Source organism: Cheilinus undulatus, linkage group 17 (assembly GCF_018320785.1).
Source record: "Cheilinus undulatus linkage group 17, ASM1832078v1, whole genome shotgun sequence".
Classification (NCBI taxonomy): Eukaryota; Metazoa; Chordata; class Actinopteri; order Labriformes; family Labridae; genus Cheilinus; species Cheilinus undulatus.
Window position 1 is genome coordinate 26,975,628 of NC_054881.1, and position 25,340 is coordinate 27,000,967.

General features: G+C 39.1%; 1 protein-coding gene across 4 annotated transcripts in view; it reads right to left on the reverse strand.

The window, feature by feature from the left end:
* Positions 1-903: 903 nt before the first annotated feature.
* The window catches only part of LOC121525635 (A-kinase anchor protein 2), a 116,556-nt gene continuing 92,119 nt past the window's right edge, over positions 904-25,340 (reverse strand). For all 4 annotated transcript variants that reach the window (XM_041811719.1, XM_041811717.1, XM_041811720.1 and 1 more), the window contains 7 exons: positions 10,796-11,017; positions 10,187-10,546; positions 9,675-9,773; positions 8,756-8,857; positions 7,233-8,661; positions 6,363-6,541; positions 904-4,105 (listed from right to left, as the gene is read on the reverse strand). In XM_041811719.1, coding sequence (XP_041667653.1) covers positions 3,980-4,105; positions 6,363-6,541; positions 7,233-8,661; positions 8,756-8,857; positions 9,675-9,773; positions 10,187-10,546; positions 10,796-11,017 — 2,517 coding nt within the window. In that variant the 3' untranslated portion in view covers positions 904-3,979. The remainder of the gene's footprint in view (positions 4,106-6,362; positions 6,542-7,232; positions 8,662-8,755; positions 8,858-9,674; positions 9,774-10,186; positions 10,547-10,795; positions 11,018-25,340) is intronic.

Consider the following 25,340-nt stretch of genomic DNA (forward strand, 5'->3'; position numbering starts at 1 on the left):
GTGTGTGTCCCATTACAATACAGCATTTCATCAAAAAGACATCACACCAACAAATATGGTGGTGGTAGTGTGATGAGCTGGGGCTGCTTTAGGACCTGGACAACTTACAATAATTGATGGAACTATAAATTATGCTCTTCAGAAAAACCTGAAGGAGAAAGTCAAACCACCTGTTTGTGGCCCACAGCTCAAGTGCGCTTGGTAATGCAGCAGGACAATGATCCGAAACACACGCAAGTCCGCCTCTGAATGGCTTAAAACCAAAAAAAATGAAGGTTTTGGGGTGGCTTAGTCAAAGATCAGACTTAAATTTGATTGAGATGCTGCATTGGAGGTTTTTCATGCTTGAAAACCTTCCGGTGAAACCGAATTAAAACAATTCTGCAATGGAAAGTGGGCTAGAATTCATCCACAGTGAAGTGAAAGACTCATTGCTAGTTATTGCACATACTTGCAGTTTTTGCTGCCAAGGGTGGCACAACCAGTTATTAGGTTTAGAGACTTTTGGATGGCTTTTTATATCAAAGAATGAAATCATCATTTAAAAACTGCATTTTGTATTGACTCAAGTTATCTTTATTATTAAAATTTGTTTGATTATCTGAAACATCCAAGTGTAATAAATATGCAAAAAGATTGCACATTGTGTCAGCTGCCCAATAAACATTTTGATCTCAGCTGAAAATCAGTAATGCATAAGCTCTGCTGAAGTTGATGGTCCTTTTTTTAGAGTTAATGCTGGAAAAATGCCTGCCTTTACTCTTAAGCAACACTATCTGGCACTGGCACTATATTGTGCTTTCTTATTTGTCAGATCACACAATCTAAGATATAATAAACCTGACAGCAACATCCATGTTAAAAAGTCCAACATACAAAAATGAACCACTCAGACATGGCACATGTATTGGTTTTGTTTTTAATGAGAAAATAATCATAATATGTATAGTAGGTGTATAACTGTGAGTCTTACATGTGCTACGAAATAACAAAGCAGGGTATGAGCATACAAGTGGTTAACATAAGAACAGAGGTTATACTGTGTATTGCAGAAGAAGATTGCCTCTTAACACACAGACAGTGCGAGTCCCACACTGAAGACTGAGTGCTTCTGCAGCCAAAAAACAAGCTACCAGCATTTAAAATGATAAATAAATCATCTCTGCACCATGAATTCAAACATCAAAAACATAATAATAAATCACACCATCTCAAAATTCCTCTGTGTACATGATGTCCGTTGCCATTTAAAAAGCAGTATGTTCTTGATGAGAACTCAAAACAATGTGTGGATATCCTGAAAGGAGATACTGTGTTTTTGTTTGTGTGTGTATATTAACAGTTTTTCCATTTGCTGCTGTAGCTACTGTTAAATAAAGAAGTTGCTGTTTGAATAAGCAATTAGTTACTATGAATAAAGCAGAGAAGTAGTGGATGCTTACCTTGCATCCAAAACAGGCCACTGTAAAACTACTGTCCTTTAGGAAAAAGCTGTATGTTTTTTGTGACCTCTGAAATCCAACATCTCTCACATAGAAATGCTTTTGTACTGTGTGGCTGCACAAATCCTCTGTTTTTAAGACAAATTTGCTTTTTTTCATTGTCCTCTTCTCATCTGCCAAAATAAATCTTAGCATTAAGCACTGAATTTGTGGGATCAACACTCCATCTGCTATACCATAAGGGGCACTACCCTTTTAAATATTTTTCTCTTTTCATATATTATTTTGCATGTGTTCAAACAAAAACCAGGAGGATTTTCTTGATGTGGGCGTTTTGTTTTCTGAGGGGAAATGAGCACATCACAGAGAGGCACAAGTTCTTGGTTTTTGCTTTACTGGCACTGCGTTTCCCTCAGAGAGCTTATTAATAGAGACAAATGAATAAATTCAGATCATTCGCTTAGAGAAACTTGTCCTTTACTCACCATGGGGCTACCCCAATAAATATAATAATATATGTGGTTAAATGTTAGTATGCTTCCCATATTTATTTGTTTTTGTTTTGTGCGATCTTACCTCATTGTACATTTATATTTCAGGCATTAAAGCTGAGGAATTTCATTCATAGTTAGCAAGGCATAGTTCCTTAGGGTTAGTTCCTTGCTGAAGGACACTTGAACAGGTCATAGATGTGTTGATCAATACTGTAACGCTCACTTTTTAAAAAAGCTTTCCCTCCATAGTCCCAAAAACCATCTCAAAGGCTTACAAAACACGCTAAAATTAAAAGTACAATTAATTTGCTATTTTTGAGTTTTGGTGGTTCTGAAAAGATGTTTTCCAAAGCCATATAGGCACATTTTCCTTTGATTATAACTAAGAGACACCTGTAGGCTTCAGGGGTTTCTCTGATTGTGTTAGATTTTTTTAGTATTGAGGGTGATGTTTGTTTCCACACCAGGAAAATCCACAGTATCGCTTCACTCACAGAGGCCTGTGTTGTAGTATTTTTCAGTCATATAACAAAGCAGAAAATCTCTTCATCCTACAAATCAAACCTCTCATTACATTTAGTACAAACAAAGACAATTTCAACTCCTGAATCTCCCCTTAAACAGTTGTTGTGGTCACTTGTGTGCTTGTTTCAGGTTAGGAACGGAGTGTAACGTCATGCACACAATCAATACTTCTTAAATAAGATAAAGAGCAAAGGCTGACTAAATAACATTCTGTTTTGGTATAACAAGTACTTATATAAAAAAAGCCTTTTTTCAATATTTTTCATCAAGATTTATCCTCAGCTAGCAAGATATAGCAGATACACGGCAGTTGCCCAACTGGAATCTCAACATTCATGTTCATAGATCAAATACACAATCCTACCTCAGTATAATACATGAATCAAATGCTTACATCAAAAAGCACAGGTCAACAAAGCGACATAGCCAGCAAAGGTAAAATAAGTGATTTTAGAGTATAAAACCCCAACCCAGCCCTTTCATTCATACAAACACTGAAGTGACACAAACATGACCTGCAGTTAGCTTCTCTCCACTCCTAACACAGACATGAAGTCACTGAAAAAAAGTGTTTCATACACAGACAATCCATCTAATGTGGTCATTTGTTTTCTCTACCATTTACTGACACTGTAGTTATGCAGAATAGCAGAAGATATATGCACCATACATATCGTGCATAAACAATCACTGATGTTCTAAGGCAAAGTTGAACATTGATGCTAATTTAGCTACTTTCCTTACTAGATTTAGCAGCTCAAGGAGGCTGACCCTTGATTGGGCACTTAAGATTTATTACTTGTAAGGATTACAAAGCTCCACCAGGACCTACAGAAGGGTAATCTACATGGATTTTGAAAGTGATGTTTAGGTCAAACATTTTTCAGTGTTGCAAAATCCAGGTTAGGATTTCTGAAATAAAAGATGTATCTGATTGTATATCAGGCCTCATTTTTCCTTTTTCGTAAACTATTATTTGTATTTTTCATAGTCACTCTGCACATACCTGCTCGTCATCTCCATGCATCATAAGATAACAGGGTTTGTTAAAAGCACCATCTTCTAAAACCATCAACAACAACTCTCAGGCAACCTGTTGAAATCAAATCTTTACAAATGAACCTGTATTTCAATAAAAAGTATCAGGTGAATGAACAATCCTATGAATATTTGTCATTCAGTGTCTACCAGCTATTAAAAAACCTTTTTCGTCACGTTACTCAAATTACCATAAAACCTTTTCAAAGTGTCTCTTGCATTACTGACCTTCTTTAAACTCAGCTCAACACTTCAAATGTCTCTCACATACTCAGTTTTTTTACATGCTGTTGCTCCTTCAATCCTCCGGTCCAAAAACACCTTGATTCATCTCTTCAAGAGACCCAGTAGGTCATGTGATCATCAGAATACTTTAAGTGAAATAAATACTGTTTCTTTTCTTGTCCTTAATCAATTGCTTTTTCCTCCTCTTCTCCTGATTGCATTTTAGTCTCCATTCTCCCCTCTGAAAGAAGCTCTTCACTCCTCCTCTTCTTCCTCCTCCTCCTCTTCTTCCTCCTCTCCTTCCTCATTGGCATAGATGCCAGCTTCCCACTTCTTGGCCATATCACTTTTCCTCCTGGTGACACGAGTGGCCTCCAAGACCTGTCAATTCCATAAAAAACAATAAGATGAGAACAGCAATACAACCACAAAAAGACGGCACACCACCAAGACTTTAAAATGGCATGCAGTGTGTAATAAACTGAAGGAGCACTTGGTTAACCTGTCCTGCAAGAAAGCTTTCTGTAATTATTAGAAAATCCAAAAAAGAAGTGCATCTATATATTTTAAGGGTAAAAGCAAAGGTGTTTACTCAGTTTCGGGAATCCTACATGTCACTATTTAATGAAAGGCAAACCACTACTCATATATGCACAAAAAACCACACACTAACTTAGAAACATGTGAGCACATCTCCACACACAGAAAAGATGTCCATGTGAGCAGAATCCAGGGGGAATTTTGTAAACACAGAGCATTTACTCAAGCTTCAACTTGAGTAGATCTCAGCAATCATGGTCAAACCACACATCCTCCTACACTGTATAAAATACATTTATATTATTAAGAGCTCCACAATTTCTTATGTGCTTATCTCTTATTTTTCATATCCAGGATGCAAGTTGATTACATGGGGGGGGGGGGGGTTGAGTGGGCTGAAAGGTCACACCACATCCAGGGACAAGAACATGCAGCACCAACACCACAGAGCAAGACAGTAAGGTAGTGAGACCTCAAGCAGACCTGGGACCAGATAGAAACATTTGAAAGATTGTCTTCAAAAGTCACTCAGTGTTGGGTTTGAAAACATTCCTAAAACATTAAAACATTCCTGTCTTTACTCCCTGTATGTGAATTATATAGAAGACTAGAGTGTTATTTATCTACAATGGTATAATTTAGCTTGAAAGAATAAATAATTGCATGTGGAAATCTCCACTAACGTGACTTGGCTGCATTGAACTGTGTTAGGGTTACTTAATCTTAAATAACCTTTGTCGAAAAAACAGCGAATCTAAGAATCAATGAATATGGTAGGTTTGGAAATGAACTTTTCATCTTCTTAGTAATCCACACAGGAATAAATTTTCACTTTAGTCTGACCCAGGTCTGTCTGTGAGGTCACTTATTAGAGAGAACAGGTTTAGGGTGCTACAGGTACCTCAGTGGTTACCTCTTTAGCCAGCAGCAAACGGGCATACTAACCGACCAGCAGGAGAGAAGCAACAGTACACAAAATCAACACACGTGATGTAATTTTAGATAAACAATAAGATCAACAACAACCTCTCTGCATGTCAAAGAATAAACAAGAAAGTGTCTTGGTCAGGAATGTCAAATCCAGTGTCTGATGCTGCTCATTCTAAACAATGACAATTTGTCAGAAGCAGTCTGGCACTGAAAGATGGTTTTCGATGAAAAAAAGAAAAAAAAACAACCATGGAGCCAGGGTAAAATCCCCTGATTTCTGTGCTTAACTTTCACTTTCATTTCCTCTTTAAGGTTTGGCCATTCCCTTTGGTGTTGTACAGTATTTGCTCATCATGTCAGTTGGCCAAGAATGGAGTCTTTTGATTAGAATAAAACAAATAAATTAAGTCAAACAAAAATTCATTGTTTCCCTTTGATCAGCTTTCTCTCACTGAATTACATTTTAATATTGTTGCATGTTCTCGATGGGCAGGAGTTACAGTGCTTATAAAAAATATTCACCTCCTTTGATTTGTTTCCCTTTTATTGACTTTATAAATCAATCACATAATTTGGCTTTTTGACAAAGAAAAATTGCCAAAAAAACCTTTAATGTCAAAGTGATAACAGGTATTTACAAAAAAATGGCATCAAACAAAAACATATCAGGTAAAATAAGTAATTGCATAAATAATCATTAAAGTGACTGACCTAATCCCTCAGAGGTCCGGCCAATCGGTGCTAGTAGACTCACAATTACTGAAATGGCAATCACCTGAGTGCAGTGAATGTGTTTCAAGTGATTGTAGTACAAAGACACGTGTCCTGGCTACCAGGAAAAAAACACTTGCATAGAGAATTTGTGGCCAGACTTGAAAAGGGCTTTTCACATCTGATCCCCCATGCAAACTGACAGAGCCTGAGCAGTTTTGGAAAGAAGAATGGAGTAAAAGCCTGTTTGAGACTTATCCACACAGACTCAGTGCTGTGATTGCAGCCAAAGCCAAATCGTATTGACCATGACTGATTTATATAATCAATAAAAGGGTAAAACAGTTTATAGGCACTGCAAACACTACTATTTTTTACTGATAAAATAGTATAAAATATAAAACAAGTTCTCTTTTCTTTCTGTCAATTCTTTTTTTTTTTAATTTTAAATACTTACACTGTTGTCCTCCATTATTTCCCTCCTCTTTACTTTGTGTGTCTCATAGTCTTCCATGAGCGTCTGCATAAAGTTTTTGGGTCGAGATCCTCCCGAGTCCTCACTGCCAGCGTCAGACAGGGCTCCTTCTGAGGGTGAGGGTGAGACAGGCGGTGCAGGTCGAACCTTCTCAATCTTTCCTGCTCACAGAAAAACACAGCTGTTAAATTAAATTAAACTATTCATTTTAATAATGTCTGCAACTTTAGATCTAGTGCCTTCCTATTTGCATTCAGGATTACTTTTATCTTTTAAAGGCACACTTAAAGTGAACAAAGCCATAGTCGAAGCTATCAGATACACCTATGATTTAAATCTAAAAACAAATGTGTTTTCTTGTACAGCAGCCATAACTTGGCAGCAACTTATACAACATGGCTGTATCATAGCTGTGAATGTAGTTGAATGTAATTTTGACATTGTGTTTCTAGAAACAGGACCTGATCTTATCGTGTCATTTTCTTATTTTTACTCTCTCTCTGAGTATGGCATGTTATGTTCACACAAAGCCAAACACCAATAAGAGACCTTAATAATATTTAGAAAATAATCTAATATTTCAATAGTAATAACATTAGATAAATAGCTAAAAATTAAAGCAACTTATGCTGATAATTAGTCAGGTACTGTATACTGTTTGATGTGAGCCTGTGATCATTAGTGCTTACCCATTTTGACCAGAACATGAAACTAAAGAAAAATGTACGTCTGTGCAAAGTTTTTCAACAATCTATTCAAGAATTCTTGACACATGTCAGTGCACACCAAACTTGATACCATGTGTCTAATGCTGGGATCAAAGAGAAACACACTTGTGATATCAGGACTGACCTGGTGCTGTCCTCGCTGTCAGTGTGAGTCTAGCAGGCAGGCTGTTGCTCTTCATCTTATCTGCAGGAGAAATGGTGGTTTGCCGCATTCCCGTCCTCACATTACTGTGACTGCTGCCTAAAGTATTGCTGGAGCGGACAGTAACAACTGGCTGTGCCTGCCTTTGTTTCTTCAGCTCCTCCTCTCTCTGCTGAGCTGCCCGGATCTCCTCTTCTATCATTGACAGAGTCCGCTGCTTCTTGGAGCGCAGGCGGAACGGGCCACTGGCTGCCTCGGCCTCAGGGCCTCGGGGTGCTGCTGCTGTGCTGCGCAACTCAGCCGCCTCCGAGTATTTACTGAAGTAGCTGAACTCTGGTTTCTCTGGGCTTGGAGGAGAAGGGGGACGGTAGACTGGGATTGGCCTGGGGACAGGGGCTGATGACCCTGGGGCAGGAGCTGGGGCTGGAGTTGGGACTGAGGAGGCGAGTGCTCTGGCATAAGAGGACTGGATTTTAATCCTTGGACCTCCATTTTTGGGCCTCTGTGGTGGAGAGATGGGCTGAGAAGGAGGCGGAGAAGGTGTCTGGAGCTTTGGCTGCTGCTGCTGTTTCTCTGATTCTGAAGGCTTCCCTTCAGGGATGACTCTCACCCCTGGCTTTCTCTCCAGTTGAGGAGACAAGTTTGGTGGTGCGGGACTGGAGGACACTGGGGACTGAAGACTTGGTGCGCCACCAGATGACACAGGAGAGGAAGAAACTGGCACTGGGCTGCTTGTAGAGGCTGTGGATGGAGAGACAGGGGCACTCAGTTGTGAAGAATTCAAGCCAGACGACTGCCACTCTTCTCCATTCTGAGCTGCAAGGGCATTTTGGATGGCATTCTGGACTAGAACCCCAGCATGGTACTCTAGCTCGTCCTCTGTTGGAATGCCAGTTGTCTGCCCATTGATTGGTGTAGTTGGTTGGGGGGTAGGAGGTGAAACTGGAGTAAGAGGCAGAGGTGTAGGTGGTAGTGAAGCGCCGCTGTCAGAAACATTATCCAGGCTAAACACAGTAGTGTCCTGAGAACGGACAGACAGCTCATCCAATCCGGAGTCAGACTCCTCTGGGTGAAAAGCTGGATGGAAATGGCTCTTCCCTTCCTCTTCTTCACGCAGGATTGTCATTACAGCTCGTGCACAAGTAAATTCCCCTGCCAGTCCTTCATCAGACCAAGTCACATGACCCTCTCCTGTTTCTGCAACAAAGTCACTGTTCCCCTGGCTGCTCCTGGTTGTGGATTTAGAAAAAGGTTTGGCAGAGTATATATGAGGAGCTACATCCCTTTTGGTGGCATCCCCCTGCTGAAACTGCTTCCTGGCTGATGAAAAGTCAATCTGCTCCTCCACAATGTCTTTCCTGTGTAGTTCTGGGTCAAAAGTCACCATTGAGGGAGGGCCTGACAACTGGGGCTACAAACAGAGATGGGAGGCAAAGAAAGGAGAATGAAAGTCAGCAAGAAGCCAAACAGGATACTATGATGAATATGAGTGTGTAGGTGTTTACCTGTGCATATGCATAAGTATGATGCTGTTTCTGCTGCTTTCTCTCCTGGTATTTCTTAAGTGACTCAAGCTGCTCTGCATCCAGCTGTTCTTCCAAAGGTACCTTGAAGAAATGAAAAACTAAATGAATAAACAAACAGACAAACCAAGAACATCATTTCCATATTTACAGAGATGAAATATTAATCTGACATGCCACAAAGACTGTTTCATATCGCCACTGTATGGATTTATTTCACATTCATCTGGGAAAGTTACCAAAGAAGACATTTGGGAAGGGCCAGACTCTTCATAAAATACGCAGTAGGTGATTGAACGAATGATTTGTCAGTCATATTTATTACCTGCCAATCAGAGCGACAAGACAAAATGAGGTTGTATGCAAGTACCACACTGATATGAAAGTGTGCTTTATAGGCAAACACTGTTGTACTTTATGAGGAGTGGAGCTTGATGTGGATAAAACTCAGAAGAGTGAAAACATATTGTTTACCAAAAAAAGCTTTCAGTGTGACTCTTTACGCTCGTTTTAATGAAGAAAGTTGCTGCTGTGGCTACATACAGCAGTATGTATCAACTCACACTACAACAACCCTCCCCTTGACCGTAACTCTTGAAACTCGTGCTGAAGCAGCTCAGCAGAAGAACGAAAACACCTTTTCCATCAGGAAAAGCTTTCAGTGCTTTTCTTTGCATTTTAATTCTTGAAGAAATGTGGTACAGTTCTGATTAAACTGCCCCTATGCTATAACTTCATCCAAGCTAAATGCTGTCAGCCATTGCTAAAGGCTTCCAGTACAACTTAACCCTGCCTGTAGCTACCACCTCTTTCTCCTCAAATGACGCTGATTGGTGCAGCACAAACATGGTAGATTGGAGCTTAAAAGCTGCTTTGCAAGGTTAATTAAATATAAGGCTACCTCCTGAGGAGGGTTCCACCAGCGCTGTGCGATCCCAGGGTTCTTCTTCACTGCCTGATCTTTAATCAGCTCCTGACGCTCACGTTCTAGCTCCTGAACCTGACAAAAGGAAAGAGATTAAAAAAAGGGAACAGAAAAGAATATCAATATGCAAAAAAGGCATACTTTTTTCAGTTAGCATCAGTATTTCATAAGGTATTGATTGCAAGTTTGCCAATAAATAATTTGTTTTTATTTGCAATATTTAAAGACCTAATTGCATATCAGTATCCATCTGCGCAGTAAAATAAGGTCTTGCTCCTTGATAACTATTACATTCATTTTCAAAGACTTTGTTAAAATGTTTTTATTTTTTGCATGCACCCATATCAGAACCATGATTACTTATCATAACAAACAAACAAACAGACACTCAGACAGGCCCACATGAACTGTAATGTTGTATTTACACATTCATTTGTGTCTGAATTCAGCATCTTTTACTGCTGACACATTATCTAACAGCTGTCTACCTCCTCTGATGGTCGTCTTCTTGTCACCCTGACCTGCTGCTCTTCTCCTGGGGAGAACAGTTTTGCTGGACGCCTTTCCTCATGGAGTGCTCTCAGCTCAAACCTGGCCTTACTGCTCCCTGAATCCTCTCCCTGTACGTGCCCGTTGGTCTTAACAGCAGAGTCGTCGTGGTGAAGAAACGTGGTTTGTCTTTGGCCCTCGACAACAACAACATGATTGACAGGAGAGGAAGCTGAGACACACACAGATGGAGAGTTTCCAATGATGCTGATTGGTTTTGTGTGTTCTGATGGTGAAGAGCTCCCATTGGTTGGTGTTTCTGAGGCAGCGTCTAAAACCTGGTCCAGGTAGCGAATCTCCTACAGACAGGGCAGAAAATCAAATTATTTTTGCATGAAGCTGCTTTTTCATTGTCACCTCGAACTTCTGAATAAACAGGGTTTATATGCACATTAGTTGGCAGGTCATGCAAGATTTTAGACCATTCCCTGGTAATGGGATTCCAGCTCAATTAGATGTAAATCAAGGTTTAGTGATACCTGTTCCATCAACTTAACAAAACCCAAACGTATAATTTGAGCCCAGTCACGCTCAGGAAACCTACATACCTGCATGACTTCACTGTCAGAAGTCTCGACTTTCACACCAATGGCATTGTGGGCTTGGTTGCTAGGACCGCTAAGGCAGCCATGTTGGATCTCCTGACTCTCCACTTCCATGCTTGTAGGCCTGTCTGTGATAACGCTGACCGATTCCTGGAAACTGACGCTCTTCAGGGCTCGCTCTCTTGGTATGGGGTCACTGACATCCTCTGCTGCCCGCCAAGATTTCTGTGTCAACAAAAAAGTAACAGACATGAAGTTAAAGATATTTGTGTATACTGAGAAGCTAAGTACAGTCACCGAGACATTTTAATAATAAAAAAACAATGAGGTAAGAAATTAAAAGAAGCACTGTTTAACTGAAAGAACTTATCAGAGAGGACGAACTCTGATATATCTCAGACTTACACAAACACCTCAAAGAAATCTGTCTGCATTGCAGTAGTGTTAAACCTCTGCAGCAGCAGGGGAGCTTATTCTGCCCAGTTCCCACCACTAGGGGGGACTGCCTCCTTATGATGGACCAGAAACATAACAGTCAGTTTTTTTTAAGATCTTCACAGTCCTGTAAACACAGGAACTCTAAGCTTCACCTTCACCTCTCAATGGCAATAGGGGAGATAGATATTTTTGTGGTAGTAGAATGTTTTTTTCTTTTTTTTTTTTCAAAAGAACATAAATGAGACAGGTTGATATCTTCATGACTGAAAGAAACTGAGGTCCCCCTACTACACCTACATTAGTCTTCTCTTGTATCACTTTACATCTGAACACTGTTTGACTATCAGAGGTTATGGAGAAGCAACGATGTTCTGTGTTCTGCAGGTTTATCACTCTTTCCCTTACATCTTTTACTTACTGTATCATCACAACCTCAGCTTTGCAGAGCAGTTCTTATAATGTGTTTTTGGATTTAGTACAAGGCTCAAGGCCACATCATTACTCACTGTTATAACAGAAATGAGCAGATTCCAAAAAACTCAATTTCCATGCTGAATAAGTCCCCGCAGTGGGTGAAATGACTTGTCAAAATGTAATAAAAGGTCCCTTCAGCACCTTCCAAATGAAGTGAAATGTCAGATTAGTAAAATATAGTACACCGATAATGAACAAAAAAGGGTTACTTTAATTCATTGGTTCCAGACCTAGGGTCCTAGTCCCCCTGGGGGGGGGGGGGGGGCACCACAGATTTCAGTGGTCCTGGAGGCTTTGTCTTCTCTGAGGGTGTCAAAGTTAGATTTGCACATAAACAGGTGCATCTAAAAAAAATTTGAATATTACCAAAAAGTTCAATATTTTTTGTCTCTCTTTTCTGAAAGTGAAACCCATAGATTATATAGACTTGTTACACATAGAGTGAAATATTTTAGGCCTTTATTTCTTGAAATGTTGATGATTATGACTTACAGATAAGAAAACCCAAAATTCAGTGTCTCAAAAAATTAGAAAATTGCATAAGATCAATAAAAAAAGGATGTTTCACACAGAAATGTCAGGCTTCTGCAAAGTATGTTGATTTCTATGCACTCAATACTCAGTTGGACCTCCTTTTTGCATGAATTACTGCATCAATGCAGCGTGGCATGGAGGCAATCAGCCTCCAGACTCTGGGACCTTGAAGAGTGGAGAGGCACAGAATCCACGTTGCTTGAAGTCTAGTGTGAAGTTTCCACAGTCAGTGATGTTTTGGGCTGCCATGGCATCTGCTGGTGTTGGTCCACTGTATTTTCTGAAGTCCACAGTCAACGCAGCCATCTACCAGGAAATTTTAGAGCACTTCATGCTTCCTTCTGCTGACAAGCTTTATGGAGATGCTGATTTCATTTTCCAGCAGGACTTGGCACCTGCCCACACTGCCAAAGGTACCAAAATCTGGTTCAATGACCATGGTGTTACTGTGCTTGATTGGCCAGCAAACTGACCTGACCTGAACCCCATAGAGAATCTATGGGGTATTGTCAAGAGGAAGATGAGAGCCACCAGACCCAACAATGCAGATGACCTGAAGGCCGTTATCAAATCAATCAATCAATCAATCTTTATTTATATAGCACTTTTCATAGCATGCAATGTAGCACAAAGTGCTTTACACATAAGCGGCAACCTCCGGTCTGGAAAAATGAAGCCAATGCAGAAGTGCAAACAAGTGTGCGAGTTTCCACTTGAGGCTGGCTGCAGGAACACCAGAAGTCCCGTCTGCACTGCCGGATTTGACACATGAAATAAACTGGTTTACAGCCTGGTTCAAAACACCAAACGTGTCTCATTAGCTAGTGTCTTATTGTGTTCCCACTGTACAGGGGGTGAATTTTTTTGTACCACGATCGTTTGGATTATATTTAGGATGAAAGCTGATTGGCACGTCTCATTTGATTGACAGATAGCTCGGCAGGCAGAGGCTCCGTTTCTGTCAACCAGAATGCTAGCTAGCTAGCCGACAGGAAGTCGCGCTTAGTGGGCGGGCGTTAGGTTGATCCAAAGCTCAGTTGAGGCCGCAATTTCAATATGGAAGCCTCCACGGATTGGCTTCAAGAGCCGTTTGAGTCCGCCTATTGTAAGCAGACAACTGACATCGCACAGGGTTTGTCCAATTCTTTCTACAGTCTATGTTTACACACAACATACAATTTAAAGAAAAATACATTAGTTCAAGCCCCCCCACTCACCCCACCCCACAACTCCTGCCCGACCACCAACCCACCCAGTAACCCCACCCTCTTCCCCACTCAGTAGTCCATACCTTGGCAGATGTGTCATACATATAATGGATCCCCTACACACAGGAACATGCGCACTGAGGAAACACTATCTTAAAGTGAAGAATGAGGAAACACTGGAGGTTAGACTAAAATCCTAAAACAAAGTGACGGTAGGCAGTCCTAAAAATTAAAATATGAAATAAAACCTACAAGAAATTTTACTTAAAAGCCAGAGTAAAAAGGTAGGTCTTGAGTTTGCTTTTATAAACATTAACATCAGGTGCAGTCCTCAGGTCTTCAGGTAAGCTGTTCCACAGACGGGGGCCGTAGTGATAAAAAGATGCCTCACTGTAAGTTTTTGTTCTAATTTTGGTCACTATTAGCAAAGACATTCCTGAAGACCTGAGGGCTCTACTGGGCTCATAGGGTAAAAGCAAACCTGATAAATAAGAAGGGGCAAGACCATTAAGACCTTTAAAAACCAATAAAAGAACCTTAAAATCTATTCTAAAAGAGACGGGCAGCCAGAGAGACTGCAGAGACTTTGGTGTAATGTGACCTCTCTTTCTTGTACTTGACAGCATTCTTGCAGCTGAGTTCTGGAGGAGCTGGAGATGTGAGATTTTCTTTTTGGGGAGACCAGAAATAATCAATAAGCATTACAATAATCAATTCTACAGGTGATAAAAGCACGGATTAATGCCTCTACATTGGCTTGAGATAGAAACGGTCGCACTCAGGCTATATTCTTTAAATGATAAAAACCTTTTTTTGGTGATATCGCGAATATGTGGTTCAAAACTAAAATCTGAATCAAATAAAACACCTAAATTTTTAGCTTGCTCACACGGATTAAAAGATAATGCTTTGAGTTTGCTGACCAGTTTCCCTCTCTTGTCCCCTGCACCAATGACTAAAACCTCAGTTTTGTCCTGGTTGAGCTGTAAAAAGTTCTCTAACATGCATGATTTAATATCTAATATCTAATATCTAAAAAACAGTTAAAAAATAAAGCAACCTGGGCTTCCGTTACAACTGAGCAGTGCCACAGGCTGATTGCCTCCATGCCACGCCACATTGACGCAGTAATTCATGCAAAAGCAGGTCCAGTATTGAGTGCATAGAAATCAACATACTTTTCAGAAGCCTCGCATTTCTGTGTAAAACATATTGATCTTATGTAGTATTCTAATTTTTTGAGACACTGAGTTTTGGGTTTTCTTATTTGTAAGCCATAATCATCAACATTTCAAGAAATAAAGGCTTGAAATATTTCACTCTATGTGCAATGAGTCTATATAATATATGGGTTTCACTTCAAGAAAAGAGTAACCAAAAAAATTGAATTTTTTCATGATATTCCAATTTTTTGAGATGCACCTATACATACAGTTTGGGCCTTGGTTCATAGAAAAGAAGCACATTTATCCAAAAATGATATTAATGATAAAATAACAACACAAAGGATTAAAACTTAATACAAATGTAACATTATAACTGATAAGTTACGAAATTGAATGTAATACTTTTTAATAACTTTGTCAAGACCCTCTGCATATGTTTTAACTCTATCACAACTTTAATTTCTATTCAATTACAGTAGCAACACAGTTAAAAATGTTTTGTGCCAACAGAGGGACAAAAATGTGACAACAAAGGGAGGAAAATGTTGGTAGTTTTTTTTATTATTATCAAAGTATGCAAATTTGTCTTTCTTCAGAACTGAGACTGAGAAAAAACCCTGATACCATAAGGTAACAGACTGGAAGGTCATATCTTTTTTACTTAAGCATCCTAAAAGTAGTTATTCCACAATCTAGAAGTACCTATTTGCATGTTTTGCACTGCAGTTAAAGCTCAAAAGCAGAACAGCATTTATTTTGGTTTTGAGAAAAATTTTGAGGTATAACTGCCCATTTCAAGGTATGTATAATCTACTTAAATTCTGATTTCAAAGCATTGATGTGTCCATAATCATTTTACTGTTGCAGCTTCCCAGCCATAGATCACTTTAATAAAGTTGCATTCATTTCAGTAAATCATTTCAATAAGACTGGGTGGACTGTTATTTCTCAGAGTATATGATACAGATATACTGGAGCAATACATCACTTCATTAATAATGTGTACTATGGCTTATAAGAATCTGAAATCTTGCTTGCCTGACTAAAGATGCCACACAAAACACTTAGTAGTAAGAAGTTAGTTTTGCCTTTGAGTTTAATGTTGAGCTGCATCACTCTCTACTGTAGTTTCTATTGTGTTTTATCACCCAGAATAACATCAGATCTTTTGGAGTTCCAAAAATAAAATCTCACATCTGATTAAATCTAAATATAAAAAACCAAAGGAGAACAAATAGCCTACAACCTCTTTAGATTATTATAAAAACAAAAAAATAATTTATGAAATTTAAAACCACATAGCCTTTCAATTCAAGACTTTTTAATACTTTTAAAAGGCTTAATTTTGGCTAAAAGGATTTATCATCCTTCAATACTTTTTAAGACCCCACCAACACCCTATAAGAGCCAAATGTTTAGCCAAATGTACTTTCTAATAAATTCTATTGGACATTTCATCGACAGTGTTAATTCTTTGCAGAGAGGTTGAGTGTCTGTTTAAAAAACACATGGCTGGTAGACACATAGGCATGCAGGGATCAAACCTGTGACCTGCTTTTGTAAACTATCCATCCAACACATTCCAGACCAACGTTTAACAAGTAGCTACACTAACACACTCCTGTTTTTATTGTGCTCTCTGTTTCTACACAGGACACTTACAAATACTCTATTGACTTCCTGTTTTATTGCCTTACATCAATTACACCTCTATGCCAAGGAGGTGTTTACCTCTGTGGAGGGTTGCTGACCCTTGTCTTTGTAACGTGGGAGTGTGTGTGGGGAGATTTAATGATGAACACCACTGAATTGCCACACTGTTCTGTTAAAATACAGTCATGAGGAGGAAGTCTTTACTTTAACACTTTATTCACTTCAAGTCACAAATATTAGTCAGCCATCTGGCTAATGAAAATCATGGGAACTCTTAATGATGTGAACCAACCACTGTAGGTGTTTCAGCAGAACTCAAGGTCAGGTCTCGTGCAAGTACTTCAACACAAGAGTTTAGTCTTCCCCTAAATCTGCATTGCTTTCCTTTCTTATATACCCAGGGCTCCTCTCTTCCATCTGGTTTCTCTGTCCTTATTCTCTCTTAAACGGCTCATTTTTGTGTCTTTCTAAGCCCCATCTTCTCTGCATCCTCTCTCTTCTTTGCAATAGTGTGAGTGAGGAAACTGTGGATAGTTGGTCACATGGTGAATTCTTCTTTTTTGAAAATACTAAAGCATCATTTCAAACAATTTTTTTTCTCTTACATCTATCCTCATTTCTGTGTCCCCCTTCCTTCCTCCATTTTCTTCTACTGTTTTAAAAAAAACATTTTCTGAGGGCATTTTGGTCAACAATCTGGTTCAGTCACATGCTATTTTCTTACTCTGTGCTGTCAGATGAGTCAGTGAAACACATTCTCTTAAAGAAGTACATCACAAATGCCCAGCCCATAAAGACTTTAGCGCTTGTGAAGATTTCATGTAAATACAGATTTTCTTATATGTCCAGAATAAAAACTATTTCTATGTAAACCAAAGTGAAACAGAGAAATAGAATAACAGAAAGTGAAAAGAACAGGAATGAATATAGTTTCACAAAGAGACCATCTGTCAGAATTGCATCATGACTGATGCCGTTTTCACAGAAATACAAAACTCCTGAAAATTTGCCAACATTTTTGGTGTGCAACATGTGATTACAAACAGCCTTATATTTTACGACTTCAACCAGAATATTTTTCAGTCAGTCCCGTGGAAAACTTTACAGTAGTTAGAATAAGCCTGTGCTTTCATGTAGCAGAAAATATTCAGGAAAATTCACAACCTGTGAGCAGGTTGCCGGGATGTTGTTTACATCAGTGTCTTACCCTTTTCTGTTTTTAACTATGATCCTTTCCATTTATTTGGCATCACTGTGAATAAATCAAGTTGCACAGCCATGGTATAAAGCCAAAGAATCTCATTAGCTACATTGTAGCTTTGTCTGCCATTCTGTGTTATCCATTTTATGTCATGCCCTGCCTCTTGAGAGCCCCCCCGTTCAGGATAAGTATCCTGCTTTAAGGGACTAGTGAACCAAAAAGTAAGGAAAATTTCAGGGACGGGCTGACCTGAAACCTTCCTTACTTTCCAAGAGTACATAAAGGTTTGAGAGTGTCCACAGAAATGCAGTGATAAGGCTGTACTTTGAAGAGAAAGTGATTTATAAAAGATGGCACCACTGAAGGCAGTCTTGGTACTTCACTCTCTAATACCTTTGGTATTTTTTGTGTTTTTCTGATGAACGCTTCAGAGTCAGAGAGTTACTCTTATGACCACTCAACAGTCACAGACTGTCAGAAAATAGAACTTTAATTTAACAAGCATCTGCTTAATGAAAAAATATCCTGCACGGTCTCTTACTGCTTTACTCTATCTCAAACACTGTAAGAAGGCTTACTGTGGTAAAAGCCTCATCTCACATGCACATTTGCACTAATTTATCTATTAACTGTAACTTAAATCACTGCGGTAAAATGCCTCATCTTATATGCATGTTTGCACTAATTAATCCATGAACTGAAATTAATATCACTGTGGTAAAATGCCTCACCTCATATGCATATTTGCACTAATTAATCCATGAACTGTAATGTATATCACTACGGTAGAATGCCTCACCTCACATGCATATTTGCAAAAATTAATCCATTAACTGTACTTATATCACCGCAGCAAAATGCCTCACCTCATATGCATATTTACTGTACTCAAATGCTGTAATTAACATATTCAATGTAACTCAAATGCTGTCAGAAGGCTCTCTGTGGTAAAAACGCTGCTTTTATGCCATAATCCGGCTTTTAAACCTGATTACAGCACTGCAAGAGAAGTCTGAGGATCAGAAAGTAGTCTCACTTGGCACGGTGGATTACATGTGCAGAAAATGTTATGACTATGCTTTTAAAGGTTGATACTTCACTCACAGAACAGCCAATGGTAAGGCTAGATGGAAAGTCTGTGGCTCAACAGAACTTAGCAATTACTATCCACTAAACCATTTCCACTGTGTTCTTCTCACTTCCACATCAACTGGTCTAATGATTCTAACCCAAGTAATGATATTATGGAGCATGTGAAGACTACAAGTCGCCCCAGCATTTCTTCTGTCCTTTCACATATGCTCCTTTGTATACTGTATGTGTGTTAGTTTGTACATGTGCAGTATTGTGTGTGTGGGAGAGTGTGTCCAGCAACAGGACAGGACAGTACAAAGGGGGAGGATATCCTGTTACTGCCTGAGGAAAACAGTACTACAGTACAAGAATGTCTCATATGCAATGTTATCCTGCCACACACGCACAATAGAGGGAGCGTGCATGTGACTTTAGCTGTGCAACAGTGCATGCTGGTGTGAATGTGATCTTCCAGTGTGTGTATTTGTGTTGGAGGTGTGTGTTCACGTGTGTTTGACTCCTGCGAGGTGAGCTGACATTCCAGGCATAGCTGTCCGCAAGGCCCAGATTCTAATACTTGCGATGAGGGACACTGTACACCATGCCAGGCCAGCTTAAGGAGCCAGGTGTGAGAGAACATGCATTTGTGAGTGTATTAAAGTCTGAAAATAAATACCTGGAATGACAATACATAAATGTCTAAGTAACAGGACACCAGATGTTTTCATAAACGACTCATAAGATACAACATAAAGGAAAATCCTACAAAGCAACAGCCTTGTCTGATTCTATTCTAAGTCAGATCTATATTTGGGGAGGGAAGTGGCTTTAGAGCTTTGAGTCTGGCGTTAATAATACAACAGGGTTAGCTTAGGTTGTTGTAATACTATGTGTCAAAACGATCTTAATCTAAATGTAGAGAACACAAAAATATTCATGATTTTACACAGGAGTACATCAGTGTTATAACAAGGAATACTACTATAAGGGAAGGGAACAACTGAATTTAGTTGTTCCCCTCCCAAAATCATAACAAGCATTGTGCTGCAATCATGAGTCCATCTGAGTCAGCTAACCATCACTGTCTGTCTGCTTGGTCTAAACGCTGTCTCATTCTCTCTCTGTCCCTATTCCCAACACATCTGGAAATACTTAGAGCCTGTCTCTGATGCACAAGATTCACAAATACACACACACAAACATACACACTGAGCTGCATGCCTGAGACGCAGGGGGAGGTTGTGTATTCGAAAGCATTTACCAGAATATGAAATACCCCAATACTCCCTGACTGGAAATAAACACCCGACCCCTTGACGTCTGTCTCGTGCTGTCTTTCATTTTCCCACTGTTTCACAAACAAAGACATGTTCGATGCCTTGGATATCATGTCACAGGTTTGCATTGGCAGCCAGAAAACATTGCAATGTAGGAATGAAAGACTTGTAAGGCACTAACTCCAAGTTCCTGCATAACCTAGTGCAGTCAGTGTTCGGCTTTGTTTCCTAGCTAAACATGATCCTGTGTAGTAACTGGAGCCCGCTGCTGTCTTAGCCTGGTGTTCTCATATCCAGTGCCTGGATTGTGAGCCCAGGCCAAACAACTACCATGATTTCATTCAGTTTCCTCTTTAAACAGTTGGAAGACATTAAATGAGAGTAATGGCATGTCATGGGCTAAATAAAAAGTGGCAAAACTGACTGGTTGGCAGTGTCAGCAGTCAGACAGGTGGGTGTAAGCAGGGAGCTAACAGCTGGGAGACACATCAGGCCAAGAAGAGAGGGCTCAGTGCAGTCTTCTAGTGAACGTCTGCTTTCTTAAAGAACACACTACATGTCTCAACATTAATTTTTACAACTGGATGAGAATAACAACACTAGAACATCAGTTCTAGCCTAATATTCAATCTAATACATTCAATCATAACTAAAAAAGCAGTTTGTGTGTTTTAGTTTTGTTCGGACTCTTGTCTTCTCTGCTCTGACACTTCGTACAGTAATCCAGTTAATTTTCTGTATTTAAATCACTGAGTTTGACTGGGAAGAATAATTTCTTTATGAAAGTCCATAGTATCAAAGTGACTGGATTTTTCTATTCTATGATTTTCTTAACTTTTGTGTTTAATCAAAGTTAATCCTAACAACAAAGAATAGCAAAACAGAGCTGTCATACTACTCAACAGAGTCAAAGACGATAAGTACTCACCTGCGTCTCTTACAATTCCCTTATGTCTCAGCAGGAGATTAGTCTATTTCAGTGATATCATTACTCTATATCCATGCTCTAATTTTTTAATATTTCTTTGATTATGGTAATTTAAAAAAACTAACATCCATGCATATGGTGTCTCTTAATCCGTTTTTCCTGTTGAGCTCTGTTCACTTCACTCTAGCCTTGGTCCGTCCTGTTCCAGATAGTGGGAGTGCCGGACTTTTCCCTGGCCAAGCCTTTTCCTCCCCGTCTTCTCCTCCTTTTCCTCCCCTCCCGTCTCTTTCCTCTCCTCCACAAAGCCTCTCCTTTCTCAGTAACATTCCTGCCGGCTGCTCGGTAAGCTGTGATGTCATGGCATAAATGTGTGGATGTGTGTGTGCATTTCTGCAGATGCCCTCCCGCACAAAGACCCTGTCTGTGCAGGCCACATACACAGCAAAAACATCCACCCTGTGGCTCCCCACTCCTCCCTTCCTATTAGGCCAAGCCCTCTTTTCCTTTAAACTAAAGCTCCTGTCAAAACTGGGGAGAGCGAAAGAGGGAGGCAAGGCCTGAGGTGATGAAGAGTTGATGAGCGAAGAGAGAGGGAGGAGGTGATAGGGGAGGTAATGGTATTTTCTTGTGACATCATCACTGTGGGTCTGTTGACTCAGTCCAGCATAACTGAGAGGGTAATGGACTCTGGGTGTATTCACCTTCTATTAGAAATGTAATGAAATAAAATGTACTGACTTATCATACCTTAAACTCTCTAAGTATTCAGTTATTAGAGATTTTAACACAGGGTCTTGATGTTATGGGTTGTTTAGAATCATGTTCTTGAATGTCTGTTGGGGGTCAGGAAGTGGGGACAGACATTAGAATGAAGGGGAACAGAGGAAAGTTAGTACTTCACAATTCTAAATGGATCACTATGCTGTAATTATCATAAGAAAATTTCTATACATGGAATACTATCCCTACACTTTACAAAAAAGTGACTGTTACCACAGTTTAGCAGCTTTACTTGGGGTGGAGCAATTATTATCACAAATACTCAAGCCTACAGGCCTCCTAATGTCATCTCGCCAAATGAAGGGGAGACAAGAGTCTAGAGGAGTCTTGTAATGAGCTAATATCAGGAAAATCCTCATTTTATCTCTCTAACATCATCTACAAAGAACATATAGTCTACAATAAAAACAAGCTTTATTCCAAATACCTAACATATGTCAACATTTCAAAAACCCTTCCTGATATTTGTACTTCAGTGCCAAAATAAAAGAAAAAACTTCTATTTTTATACCTTAAAGGCCTCCTGTCTGTAATGGCATTGTGTGTGACCACACAGTTTGGTCACAGGATCAGGCCTGTGGAAACTAGAGCTGACCTGAGTCATGGTTCACTTTCTCTGCTCACAAACACAACATCAGGACACAGTAGAAACACTTTCCTTTTCCTTCAATTTACAAGATCAATTAGCAGTAGTGTTGGCAGCTACTAAATGATGGAGGGGCTTAAACAAGCCTGGTACAGATTTTAAAATGTGCTTTAACAAGTGCTGCTATAAAGGTTGTGTTTAACCCTTAGGAGTCCACAGGCTATTTCTGACGTTTTAATAATATTTTTGTTTTGACAATAAATATATTGTATTTGAGTATACAGAGAACAGTATGGCATTCTTTGCATTTCCCTCACAAGACGGAGAGGGATTCCCAAATTTTGCAAGTTAAACATTAATTTGCATGGTGATATTGTAGCTTTGTGTCTGCCAAGTATTGATTATTTACAATTTGACTGCTAATATAAACTGAAGTAAATGATACTAGAAAAATATCATACATTGCTTTTTCTGTCCACCTGATGATGATGATGCTGCGGCATCCTTTGTCTAGTGAGGTTGGCAAAGGTGACGGTCATAGTACAATAAATATGAGTGCCTTATGAAAATAAAATGCTGCTGATATGACAAACATGAGGGCTCGACTCACTCAACACCACCCAGAGATGGCAATAGTTGATAAGGGCAGGGCTAATGCTTAACCAGCTAAATAATTGAAAAATGGTATATATTGTAATATTTGGTATCACAATACTCAATGTATTGCAAAAATGTTTAAAATTGCATCAACATAATATCATATTGAGGGGCCATAAGTGATTCTGACCCCTTATATATACATAGAGATGTTCCCCTATTTTTACTGTTCCAGTATGCAATATATTAGGTAATCAGTTACCAGGGAATTAAATTACATGGAATACATTTTCACAGAACGAATGATTAGGAGTTCGTAAATACATTAAGGAGATTTTTTTCTTTTAAAAAAAGAAATAAAATGCTGAAGTTACGAAGAAATTACAAGTGCCAGTCCTAAACAGTATGGAACTCTGTAACCCTTTTGTAAAATAATTGTTTTATCACATTCAAATGATCATATTTCCTGTTTTCATTTACTTACTGAAATCAAAAAGAAACAGAAAGAGAATTTAAAACTCCAACTTTCCACATAAAATGATTGCAAGGCAAAATGTGACTTTGTTTTCATGCAATCATGTGACAAATATATATGATGATTCCACACTGGTGTGATTGCGGGCTTCTATGGTTTAAAGCCAAATACACAAATGCAGATTAATTTTAAAGCAATATTTGACCTCTTCTAGGCATTGCTTCAGCCTTAATTAGCCATTTTCTTCCTCCTTACTGTGAAAAATTTGACCCAGTATGAAGAGAATGAGAAAGAGAACGACTGAACCATGCATGTAAACAACTGACCTTGTCAGACTTACACCAAAACACAGAGGCATAGGTATTGGTTAGGTCTGACCTGTACAAATGAGCATGTTTCAGTTGGTTTAATTCTCAAAACATTATTCATTTAATTTAAAATGCAGTAAATCAAGGGATGTACTATGTTGGATCTTTACTGATTTCTGATATGATATATTTCAAAAATGATTTTAACCAATACAGGTAGCGATATATACACATCTTTTCATTGTTAAAAAAAAAAAAGTTTTGGATATCAGTTTAGCTCAGTGGGGAGAGAGCAGGCACTCATATACAGAGGCATTGGTCCTCAACACACTGGTCTGGGATCAATTCCTGGTCTCAGCACTGTTTGGTGTCTTGCCCCCACTCTCTCTCCCCATGTTTCCTGTCTCTCTTTAGCTATACTACCTAAATAAAAGCCAAAAAGCCCTCCCAAAAAAACAAGTTTCTCCTGTGCAAAGAAAGGCTGAGTGAAGCATTGTTGAGAGAGGAGCAGGGAAGTGGACAGTCTGGTAGTTGTTTTACATTTCAAGAAAGTATGCTGAGAACAGCAGGGTGGTAAAAAGGTTGCCATAGATCCAAAAGAAGACCAACTGAAATCAGTGCATGCCCACTTACAGCTATTTGTCTTGTTCAAGTGCTATCCAGGCTGACCTACTGTCTATTTTTTAGAATTCTTCCAAAAAATATAAAACAACACAGAATTTGCTGCACCATCTTCTTTTCAAGCTTCTGTGTTTAAAACAACATGCACAAGTTCCTGGTGAGTTCCCAGACTAGAACACACAGGATGGAGAGAAATCGGTCACTGAAAATGGGACAGTAACCCAATTACTGGAAATGCACTGGGGAGTTCAATCCCTGCATGGGTAGAACCACACAAAGAAGTTCATTACACCAGTGCTGTGATTTATAGAATTAACTCAAAGGAGTTATAAAAAGAGACGCTGGTAACAGAAAAGACTGAGGATGAAATAGTCTAAAGAAGGCATCAGGAATATATGTGATGGTTTAATCATTCATAATCATCGTTTAATCATTGTCATGGTCTAATCATGTGCGTGTCTGTGTGGTTGCATGTAACTGGGCCAATGTTATTTTGTCAATAAGTGCCCTGAGCAGTCTGATGTCACGGTGAATGCTGATCATTACTGATCAGCTACAAAGTAAATGAGGCACTTAATCATGGCATGTCAAAAAGACACATGAAAACATGTGTTCAAAGAAGAAAAACTAGCTGTGCTAACCTTGAAACAGGTGTTTTTAAATTAAGGTTTTCTATCTCTTAAAACCCTCTGAGATCTAAGCTATTTCTTAACTAATGTGTCTAGTCTGGACTTTTTTTCTGAAAACATTAACCCCCTGGTGAACATTCAAGCTCTAAACATCCTTTAATTCAGGACAACCTGGACTTCAAGAATATGTGTGCTGCAGTAATGTCATTTGAATTAAAAAAAAAAGGTTATGGGACTATAAAGACAAAAGAAAATCAAACAGAAATTGAAAGATTTTTCCATATTGCACAGTAAACAATGATGACTAAGACTTGTTCTCCCATCTCTTGAGGACAAAAAGTAAAAAAAAAAATTTCTGTAACAAAAAGTCTTTTAAAAAAGTCTTTTTGGAATTGTCTTCTTTTGAGTCAATATTTAAAGCAGTTCCTGTCGGCAGAGACAAAGAGGGACACATCACAGCCTCTCTGTGTCCCTTTTCTCTATCATGAGTCATTCTCTCCTGTGTTTGCACATGTGCCGTTTGGCAAAGCATGACGTGACAATAGACTTGACATCTGTTTTGGGAACTCAAGATGGTGGCTAATGCTAAGCTATTGGTA